The following is a 12,310-nucleotide window of genomic DNA, read 5'->3' on the forward strand; positions in this document are numbered from 1 at the left end:
GGTTCTCACTTTAACACTTTCTGTGCCAGTGAATCAAATGTGTACATACTCCACTCACAAACCTAAGGACAGGAAATAAACGCATAACTCAAAGAGTTAAACTGGAAAATCTCAGGCACCAGGGTACTACTCAGTCTGTCAATGCTAGAGGGTTCAAGTTTTGAAAAAGAAGAAGATGCATTGTATCTTTTAAAAAGAAAATAATATTCCAAGGCAGTATCTGATGTTATCAATGCAAAATACTTCACGTAGTCTGGTAGACATATAATCTAGGATGGTGTCTAGCATATTCAGGGGCGGATCCAGGGAGGACAGCAACCGGCGCACGCCCCCCCCCCCCCTTTATTTTTTGTTGAAACAAAAGAAATAAAAAGAAAATAAATGGGGGGGGGGGGAGGGGTGCGTGCGCCCCCCTTTATTTTTGTAAACACGCCCCCTCTTTACGGAATTCCTGGATCCGCCCCTGATATTAACAAGGAAGCTTACAAAGGGCAAAATTATCATAGAATGGAAGATCTCAAAATATTTTCCCACATAGATACAAACGTGTACTTTGTTGCACATAATTATCTTACGATACTACTTCTTTAAAGTCATTAATTAGGTTATTGGTCAGTGCTCGCCTCCGGCACTGTATCTGTGCTGAAAATTACCACCTTATCTATAATATTTCTAACCAAGATAGATAGAGGCCTATAGAAGATCAAGTTGACATGAACAATCAGCTCATTCTCCTCATAGCTAGGTTTGTACATACTTTAATACACGCTCAAAGGTATTGTATCAACTACGTTTTTTGGTCAATACTAAACGACTAAAGCCTTTTACACACCATGATAATGTCTCCACTGCATTACGATAATAAATGTATGAATGAAATAAATCGGAGGATCCAATATTAAATTTCGTTGTCGGGAAATCTAGTAAATATTTGTGATTCCAGTAAGATTTTGATACTTATGCCCTGATTACGTCAGTGCCTTGTCTGATTTGCATACAATATGTTGCACTTGGCATCGCATTCACATTTTCGTGGAGCTAGACAACTGTGTGATACACGTCTCTTATCTTATACACGTATACTCCAATTTTAATGACACATTATTCTATATACCATTCCGCCTACATTGGATTCCAGTGTATCATTCTTTTTTCTTTTTTTTTTAATTGAGTAAGCCATCCACCTTGAACATTTACGGGGAGTCCGATTCTGGTCCATTGACTAAATGCCATCATTATGATTGAAAATGGGCACGTTTTTTGTTTGTTTTTATGATCAGCCTGTGAATTGTGACAAGCCATGCGTAGCAGGTAAACCAGCCTCCCACTGGAAACACACAATACAGCTGTGATTCGTGCGACTACACACAGGCCTGTTTCTGTTTGGAGCGAGCTACTATAGAAGTACTCGCCCGTCACTTAAATCTTCGGTGGATTTCGAAAGGGTACATGAATACAGCGTAATGCAGCTGTCATTTGTATGACGCACCTCTTGACCCCCGGGATAGGTGCGTCAAAGTACCAATGTGCGTCATACCTTTTAGGTACCATGACGTACCCTCCGTCACAAAAAGTGACACACCTCTATGAGACATTGACGCATTAACCAGTCAAAATGGTGACGCACCTCTTCGTGAAAATGACTGACCCTTGACGCACATGTTATTCGCAGTACGTGCCAGACTGGAATGCTGCAGAGCTCTGTGTGCGCTCACGCAATTCGCTGCATGCGAACTGTGTACACCGAACGGAATTTCGCCCGCGTGAATCCCTGTCGCCTACGGACCCTGGATGTTTACTTCGATCGCCGTGGTACTGTATCCCCATGTTGTGGGCGGCTGGGGAGCGTTAGTATAGTAGCTTAGCTGCACACTGTAGCCAGCTGCCACTACACTCCAGTACCCTGTTTCGATTCGAATCGGGGTAGAAGCGTTCCGTTGTGCAATGTCTGCTTCTTTTTCTCTTCTTCTTCATCCGCTTGTCCCTTGCCTCCCAAGTATGAAATGATTTTTAGAGTGTTGTGTGTGTTTTTTGTAACGTTATTGCATCATTTTTCTGCAAGGAAGAGGTGAGTTTCTGTTCGTGTATTGATGTGCACTGCAGTATGTGCAGGTGAAAAGCGTTCGAACTGTCTTTCCCGAGTATCGTGGAAGCTCGATGTATTTCTCGGCCTATCAAAGGAGATCTCATACAACAGAATACTTATAACAAACTATTTTCCGGTCAAAATGAATTGATTTCCTTTGTTTTGTATCGTTTATTGACTTGATCCTAAGGATCTTGTCGCAATACCGAGTTTCCAATGTGTATTTATTTTCACCTTATTTTCGCGTAGCTTTCGGTGCTGTAAACTGTTGCTAGGGCCTATAAAGCCTACTACTAAACTTACCGTTCTCCACTGTCGTTTCTCACACATCGTTTGGTACGATTTCTTCCATTTTATATCACTTTATCCGTTCCCTTTATACTTTGAAGTATTTGACGTAATTCTTTCAAGTGTCTCGCACTGCTATTTTCGTAACGGCGATTTCTCCGCTTTGCTGTTTGATACCAGCCGCTGTAGTGTGCCGTGTGTTGTCTTTTCTAAATATTTGTGTTGTTGGGAGGTGTTGATACTTTGTATTTGTTATTTATTTTTCTTAATGTTGATAGGAAAAGGCTAAAATGGTCTGAGTGATGTCTGATGGTGATGATGATAACTATGCTGGTGTAAAAAGACGGCTTACTGTGAATGCTGAGCGTACGTGCCGTTCGTTCCATTTTACTTTCCCTGTTATTCTTCTTTCCCCCTTACTCTTCTTTTCCTTTCCAAGAATGATAAAAAAAAAGAAATTACATACACCTCACAACAAAATAGAACCACGTGCTACCAACCTTCGTAAAGTTAAATCTAAATGTTCAATATCAGCAAAGAATAAGGGGAAAGCACGAATGACAATAAATTAGAGCGAAGAGATTGTTTTACATGCAGTCTCTTCGGCTCGAAGAAACTTGACACCCCACCCCTCTCCCCTTGTGGAAATTTCCACAAAAGCAGGTGCCACACCCAGGTGCGTGCCAGACGGAAGAATGCGCGCACTGGAATAAACAGCGTGTAAATATCATGGAAATATCGAAGGAAGAACCAGCTCATTAGTTGAATTAAAGGAATCATTGCAAAGATATCGTGATTCTATAGCCTTTCTTTTGGCGCATAGTAGGAAACATCAAACAGTCGAATATAATGTACTTGATCGAATATCTTATGTTCCCTGAACAATAAAAAAAAAAAGATCGATTAATCAGTCAATTAAAAATGCAACTGAGCCAGAAATACTTAAAAGGTCTCGTATGCCCAGAGAAATTCACTACGAGTAGGTTCAATGAGATGCAGTCATCACCTGGTTAGACAACAAAATCATGACAATTAATTTCAGTTCACGCTCATGATAACTGCTTATTACTTATCAAAGTTTTGGCTATCAACATTCGTTCGTAGGTGTTTTTTGTTTGTTTTGTATGTTTTTCCTCGTGAAAGACGTAATGATTTCTTCGTATCGAACGTAGACTGCATGTTTACCGTTTATCCAAACAGTAGGCGCCTAGGCGCCTAGGCGTACTTTCTGAATATATTCAGAAATTTCTATCAACATTTTAAATATATTACAAGACTCCCAAATACCAGTTGAAAAAAATGAAGAAATCGAATTTTTTAGATATGAACAACAACAAAAAAAAAAATGCGTAGGAAAAAACCACTTCAACCTCGAATGACTTCGAATTTCTCTAAACCGTTCCCTAGTTCATGGACATCCCATAGAAACGCGTGTTTTGATATACACGTTGCTATGGCAAACTATCTAGTATCGCGAAACTACGGCCTGGCCACAGTAATTTTTTCCGTAACCTCCCGCCTCCCCTTCCCCGATTCGAAAACAGCTTGATTGAAGCCCCTGCCTATTTAAACACGAACCTTATTAAACCCAAGTTAGGTACATGGTTTATATGGCTAGTGTTTAAATAGAATTTACTATTTTAAGTTAATGCAGGTTTTAATAGACTCTCAGTAATGTTAGTTCCATAATCGTTTGTATGTGTTTTGGGGCCTGGCCTCTGCCATGCCTCGCCTTCTGTATACGTATGTACGCGTGTACTGTATGTATACATGTACCACATGGTCGACATCACGCACGGGGTTTTGCTGCAGGTTCCACCGTCGACGGTCGATACACTACAGTGAATGCGATTGAAGGATAGCGAGCTTCGCGATGCCGCGGGCTGTATGTGATGATTTTAATCACAAATCGTGTTTGGTAGTGTGGTTTTGGAGCAAATTTGTACTCAAACTTTCTGAAAAGACCTTTAGTCTGACATCAGATAGAAAAAGAAGACATACGAGAATGAAGTGAGTATCAGTATGTTATAATAAAACTGATTGAAAATTGTGTCATTTTCGCGTTTCCAGGAGCCGGTGAATTCGGCCGACTCGCGATCGCGAGTTTGTTTTATTCTGTTACGGAGGGATACCATGCCCCATGCAAGAAGCCTCGCAAAATTACATGACGGTCCCATTAACGAACCTTTTGACACACTCTGGTTAAATGACCGACTATGACGCACGTAATGGGTCAGTATTGTGACGGACATTTTGCTCCCGTGACGGCACCACGCGTCATCAAATTGGTGGTACTTGACGCGACCATGACGCACATTTCCCGGGGGTCAAGAGGTGCGTCATACAAATGACAGCTGCATAAGCTCCGCACTGCGATTAAAATACATGGGACTATCTGACTGCAGAAGTACGTAGTGTTTTACTGTAGGAATGTTCTCTTTGGGTTGGTGTTATTTTCTAGACATGGTGATGATGTTTCCTGTATTCCTGTAAGATAAGGAAAAGGAAGGGGAGAGAGAGAGAGAGAGAGAGAAGGAGATAGGGGGAGAGATGAGTGGGAGAGAGGCCAAAAGAAATCTGTGCTATCGCTGCTGTGGTACGGTATCGTGGTAGTCTATAAATGCATTGGTGGACGTAGTGATCCGAGAGTGAAAGAGAGATACTACTTGTAGTATACATGTACTGTACTTGTATACCATTAACCACGGAGCTACAACAGATAGTGTACTCACTCAAAGTTCAGATTCGTAATCCCAGACGTCTGCGTGCGGAGCCATACACCAGCATACACCCATAGGTCTCCATGCACTCCAGTCCAGCTCCGTTTATCCGGTGTACCGCGCTGCACTGACCAGAATGATCGTCAACTCCGCCCTATAGAACTCAAGCCATTCTTGAGAATACAACCATTCACAGGAGTTTAAATCACTTCATTTCTGTCTACCACTTTGATCACGGTGACTCCCTCGACATTGATCTTCCTGAGTTAGCAAAGCAGTTATGTTTAATCACCAGCAGATGTCATGCATGCAGTTGAAGATCAAGATTTTGCGGAAAACATGGTCCTTCCTTCCTTCTATCGTTATACCAGCACATTATTATACGGTCCTTACCAAGGAAGGAATCTTCTCTTCAATCCGTGTTTGGTATGGGGGCGGGGTGCACTTTACACACCGCCGTTCATTGAAAGCTTCTCCGTGACGGGCGTGTCGCTTGTTGCATAACACGCTATATTCTGGACGTTGTTGTTGCTATTGCAGGTGACATACACATGCAATCTAGTCTTTACTCCATACCAAAGTTATTATATTTTTTGGTACAAGGTCATAAGAATAGACAATTGAAGATATTTCTATAGCAATACGAAAAAATGTCAGGCTTCAGAACCATAGCATAGATAAAGCATTTGAAATAAAATCTTAGCATTGTCTATTTATTTTATTATATTTTTATATTTATTATTATATTTATTTATAACATAACAACGCTAGTCATTCAATTATTTTAGTGGGCTGTACGTGAGACTTATGTGCGACTTCATTGGAATTACTATCAGACACAAACTTTAATGTGCACAAAACGAAGTATAGCAACTCCGTGGTATACGACAAACAATCGGTACATTCAAACATAACTGGAATCTGATAACAGATTGAAAAGAAACGGTGTATCATTCCTATCAAAGCTTTCAGGATATTAAATAGACCCATTCGGTTTAAAAGCACTGTAACTTATGTTGGCCATGGGGGGGGGGGAGGGGGCTCCATTATGATCAAATGGGCTATGCATCAAGTCAGGTGTATTGCGTATTGCTATGTCAGTGCATCAACTATTACCAAACATACTGAAGCCCCCTGTTATGGCTGAAATACAGCGCCCAAACATTTCACACTGAATTATAGTAGTGGAAGGTACATTTTGTATTATTGGGATTCAGGATATTAGAATGAAGAAGGTTGTCGATATGAATTCATTATAAGCAAATATCTCTGAAGAGGCGACAGTCTGAAGAAAAGATAACACATTAAGCGTATAAGAATTGTGTGTATATAGCGAACGGGAAGCCAGGTTATCCATTATTCTGGCGTAACATTACTTGTCATACTATGATAACAACAGATATTGTTTGGGATTAGGCATGTACATGTATAAGGGGGCGGGTGAGGGAAGGGGGAAGTGTGGTGAGAGCTGTTGCGAGTGTCTTGTCTCTGTCTATTTATTATATTCCTATCGTGTTGTCCTCCTCGGCTTAATGTTATGGAATGTACTCAAGATAATTTTTTTTAATTTTGTTTCTTTGTTTGTTTTGTTTGTTTGTTTGTTTGTTTGTTTGTTTGTTTGTTTGTTTGTTTTTTTTTTTTTTTGGTGCGTATGTTCCGTTCGTTGAGTTAAACAAAGAGAATTACAAAATACCATTTCGCCCAGAGGGGGGAATCCCAGTCAAGCAAACTACTTATTGATTACGGTCCCCTCCCCGGCCTGTTTCTGAAATATATAAACTTGTATTATACATTATAATGATATATATTTCTTTGAAGTACTCTTATTCTTATTTAGATAATTTAAAAAAAAAAAGTTGTGTTGCAATGACCATCAATTCTTTCTTGGGGAGGGAGGTGAAGTGTTTTAGTTGCTATATCAACCAAAGTATGGCATGCGATTTGGATGATTTTTCTTTTGTCTGACCAATTAAGACGATGACAGTGAAAGGTCTAGGTAAAATACAAGCATGAGGGCTAAAATTTGTGCCGTATCAGATACGTTTTTGAATTGAACAGAATTACCATAATCAACATCGACTCTGATTAATCGGCTCTGGTACCCCCTATTATCGATTCAAGCAACAATAGTTTACACGTAAGACGATGTTTAATGCTAAAGATAATGCTGTCTCTTTGGACGTTGTTGAAAGCTTAATCAGCGAAGCCATCGCCAGACAGCATAAAACTGTTTGTGGCTGAATATAACTGAATTATTCTTCGTCAAGAGGGCTTAGCGATGGTGGCAAGGTATAGTCCAGATTCTGAAGGCATTGACACACAACTCTCTCATAATTTCAGCGTCAGGATTGTAGTAGGAAGACAATGCAGGCAATGGGCTCGTGAAAAGTCCTGGAGGGTATAGAAATTGCCCACTGGGATGCACTCGACTCACAAAACGCAAAGACAACATCGAACAACAGATGGCGCTCGTCGGATATAACTACTCCAACGATATCATCCACTCAGTGCGCAATGTTATCGACTATTTTCTTTCCGGAATAAGTCCCTTCATTTCAATTGAACCACCGCAATTTAAAACTTGAAATGTCTGTCAGGGATTAGAATTACTGTCATTTTCCCAAGGGTAAATTGCAAAGCCGTCCTATGTTCAAGTTAAACTCAGGACATCAAGTTGCATCAAAATCTTAATGAAAAACAGGCGTATAATGATACAAAGATGTATATCATGTTTTCACAAAAATGGCCTTGATGAAAATGAAATGCGGGTACAAAATCAACGACAGGATAAACTTCCCCGTGAACCTGTGCATGAACTTTCACTAAATTTGATTTGTGTTTCTGAAGTAAAGTTGCTGCTGTAGTACTGATTTTAATAGTTTGACTGTGATTCGTACTTATTACTTTATGTTCTCGTGAGGTACTCTATTAACTAATGTATTCCATTTTCAATTTGACAGTGGCAAATTTTCTACATTGCACATTTTCATTTACTGACAGACAGCGCTTCATCACGTGTCACACACAAGAACAGACAAGCTTGTCATTCTTCCAGTCGTAAGAGAAACAAAATATAACACACATGCCATCGATGAAGCCATGCAGGGTACAACCTCAGACATGCCTGGATAAAACCATTTATTCTATTTTGTGTACTGTTTGGTTTATTGCACAGTCAAACAAATCATCGTCAACCGTGGAAATTGTATGGGAATTATAATCACTATGTCTTTTCCTACAGCAGTCCACATTTTGCGATCTCATTTTTACAGTCTATACTAGGATGTGTTGTGATCTCTAACATGTTTTCCAGGAAAAATGAAAGGCAAATGAAGAAAGTAAGTAAAGGACAAGTCATCGAGCTGTAAAGAATTCAGACAGAATTATGATTATGATTATGTGCTTTTCACTATCTCTTGTTTATGTTTCTGAAATGATATCGTCTTATATCTTTCATTTGAGCTATATTGTTGAACGTACATAATTTTTGTGTTGAGTATTTTGATTAGAGAATTTCCAAACGCCTCTTAGTACAATGTAGTTGCCAAGTGACTGATTCCTGACTTGACAACACTTTTTTTTTTTAAATTAAGATATTCCAGGGTTCTTGGTTCTCTCGAGAAGTAACAATTGCTATACATATCATCATCATCTTCGCTTTGTGCATATTAAGTGATTAACAAATAACTGGGATAATACAGAGCTTTTCAATTTAATGAAAACAAGATGATATTTTGCAGGAAAAACTACACTCGGATCCTATGCTGGGTTCAACTGCACACTCACATCAAGGTAACAGACTGACTAGGCAACTTCTGAGCACCCCTTTCACTGACGTAGAAAAAAAAAAGTCAGATTACTCCGATCAAAGTAGATCTAAGATTTAAAAAAGAAAGAAGTACATTCATAAGAAGAACATTTGAACCCTCCACAATAAATGACAACATGGACAGAACAACTCGTTAAATGCGTTCACGATGCTTGAAATGGTTTTTAAAAGTATTAGTAGCAGTATCACGTGCCAAATCATTGTGATAAGAGGTGAAAGATATTCAATGGAGATTATACTCTCATGTTGCAATTCAGTACACTCCCTGTATTCTTTTTTTTTTTACTGAAAAAAAAAAAAGACAGACTCTGTGAAAATGTGTAGCAAATGGGTCATTGGTAATTACGAGGTGTTCTCAAATCAAGCATTTCTGGGCGTATATACGTAGTTGGCTATACTCTTGTTTTCTACTGCTTGTCGATGGGCTAAAGTAGTCCATGTCTTTGTTTATGATTGTCGTGTGCACAAATATTTGTACCCACCATGCCCACTACGCATAGTGATATCTCATGAATCGTGAAGAAGAGTATTCGAAAAACGAGCCAGGGCTCTCTTATGTCACGGTCTCAACCACTAGTTCGCCCGCTGCCTCGGACTCCATAACAACTACCATCCTGGTAAAAGCATGATAGTGGAGTTATTTGAGGTTGAGCTCCTGCTCGTTGGGCGAATGGTTGAGCGAGCAACTATTTAGCTGTCTGATGATAATTGCTACTCGCTTCACGCTGAATGCATCACTGATATCCCTCTTCCGATGTCGACTGGATACAGCGAGCCTCGGTCGACAGGCCGCCACTTTGACAGATGAATGGGGCACCTCCTTTTTCCTTTCATGCCAAATAATCCATAGCACTAATGAACGGAAGGCATTTTTATAATGAAGAGTGTGATCGCAAATAGGCTTAAGCACCATTTTTAAAGATTTTTAAGTAAGTCCATCATCGGGTAGAACAAAATAAAATCTTTCCACGACATCTCACTCGTTTCATATCAAGGAATATTCTTGGAGTTATGAGTAAAAATATCCCATACTTTCGTATTATTTTCTTTGTCCTTAAACAGCTTTAATCGCAAATATCACAAATTAACACAAATGGAGTTAACTCGTTTTTGGATCGAAACTCTTCATTCTCATCATCAGTTCGGAAGAGCTGTGTAGCTCTGGGAAGCACTCTGCGGCTCGGTGGCTTGATGAACTGTTTGCCCCAAACCAGTGGTCGTATCGGTGAGCGAGTAGTACCTCACGCATCCCGACTGGCACACGAGCAGGTGTCCCGAGTCGCTTTCCGGGTTCCCTTGAGAGCCACTTGTGTCTCCGTCAGTTTCCCTGAAATATTCAGGGAGGATGACAGTTTTAGGTCAATCAGTGTCAAACATTAAAATCACAGTAATGATTATAGAATGCATTAATGTAGTGTATAATGTAAATGATGCTAAGCACAGTAACATATTTCAAAATGTTAAAAGCAAACAGAATGTTACATCACCATCGGACTTGACCGCAGACGGTTAGAGAAATTTGAAGTTTCACATGTTTTTAACCATGTGGTGCAATGATGCATTGATCGCAACCTGCGAAAGAGAATAAAACGAAGCTGAAGCTGTGACATCATCAACTCATATCTCTTCCATTGGTTTGTGAAAAAAGAAAGATATAAGATTGATGGTTAATTCTGTCGACAATTGTATGTGTAACCATTACTTTTCCCCCTAAAAAACTAAAACTCATGCTCGGTTATTGCAATGCAACAAAATTTGATTTTGTTTTTAAGAGTTTCAGGTTCGTTTCTAGTAAAAATGATACTCAGTAAAAATTGGTGATGTTGGTGTCTTCGTCTAATTTGAATAATGATAGATGCTTTTTCATCGGACTTTGATGATGAAACTTGTACCATAAAAACAAAACAAAACACAGAACTACCTACAATATCTATCAAGGCGGGGGGCTCTCCAAACAATTGATGTGGATTTGCAAACACAGAACGGTTTGCGAAAAATAGACAGCCCTCGAAAGTAGCAAATTTTCGATTTTACTGGCGGTAGATGAAAATTCCGCTACAATAATGTCTACTGACGTCACAGTTAATAGCAGAACGCCATCAAGAAATGATGAAAAGAATGTCACATACACACACACACACACACACACACACACACACGCGCGCGCACACACACACACACACACACACACACACACAACAAGCATTTTCCAAGACATCAAAGGGCATGTGATTTGCTCCGCAAGGAATCATACCCACTTTTCTTGACATGAATCAGTATCTGAATTTACGTAACGTGTCATTTCCATTAACACTATTAGGTTATTAAGATGTGTGATATGCCTCCTTTATCATTTTATCCGTGCATCGCTCTGCTTCCCTGGTTGGTGAAAGTAAACACAATAATATGTTTCTGAAAAATGTTACCTTTCCACCTCGCTGGAAGGCTCTCGGTCAAGCGATTTCGGCGGGCTCTCTCGACTATTTCTTTTATCCAGAAGCTGTGGTGGGATTCGAGAAAGTGTGCAGGCTGGGCGGACCCTTGACGACGTCTGACTGCACTTCCTGCGCACGACGAGGAGTAGAGAGTGACCGGGCCTATCATGTCGCATTATCGCCTTCCTCAGAGGCAGGATGCGGACTACGTAGTAGATCAGGAAAGCGAGGCCGCAGAGTGCGGCGGAAAATCCAACCAGGGTGAGGGAGAGACTGCCATTTCGCAGGCCCTGGGTTCCGGAGGGGACACCGGCCACGACGCAGACGACAGCCAGCCCGACAAGGATCCCCGGAGGCAAGTAGGCCAGGCTATGCTCTGTCAACCTCATCCCGAAACCGACGAGTACAGATGACACATTGCACAGATCATGAAATTCAATTTTTCGCAGGACGACAACCATTCTGTCAGTTTACTTTCTTGTATACCCCGTCTAGTAGTGTTTAGAGTCGAAATGTGCGGCCATTATTACACAACGTTGTCGCTATGCTGTTCTAATCTTCTTCCGCTTTGTTCCCTATACTGTAATCAATAACTGTATGACCCATATTCCAGGTCTAAGAAAATGGTTATCAAAGTTTGAGCGTGATGATAATGATCATCCGCGGAATGAATCCATTTTGCCAACGAATGCTGCAAAACGCAAGTATTGATTTCAAGTGATAAACGCATTATAAACACAACATACTATTATGAAGCAGCTACTATAATGAAAAGGGCTTGGAAACAAAGTAATAATATAAGCGCGGTTGTTGCACGCAAAGGCGTGACGTCATAAACAGAAATGATAACACGCGTATTAATCAGACTAATGGCCACGCGCTCAATATTGCAAGCTCGCATGCTGGTTAAATGAGCTCAATTTGGAAGGCTGACCCCGCTGAAAGAAGAAAT

General features: G+C 40.3%; 1 protein-coding gene across 1 annotated transcript; it reads right to left on the reverse strand.

The window, feature by feature from the left end:
- Positions 1-9,089: 9,089 nt before the first annotated feature.
- Positions 9,090-12,088, reverse strand: LOC140232018 (uncharacterized). The gene is made up of 2 exons (XM_072312169.1): positions 11,350-12,088; positions 9,090-10,250 (listed from the first exon to the last, which is right to left on the reverse strand). Exons 1-2 carry the CDS (start codon positions 11,817-11,819, stop codon positions 10,061-10,063), a joined length of 660 nt encoding a protein of 219 aa, XP_072168270.1. The 5' UTR covers positions 11,820-12,088; the 3' UTR covers positions 9,090-10,060.
- Positions 12,089-12,310: the final 222 nt, after the last annotated feature.

This window comes from Diadema setosum, chromosome 8 (assembly GCF_964275005.1).
Source record: "Diadema setosum chromosome 8, eeDiaSeto1, whole genome shotgun sequence".
NCBI lineage: Eukaryota > Metazoa > Echinodermata > Echinoidea > Diadematoida > Diadematidae > Diadema > Diadema setosum.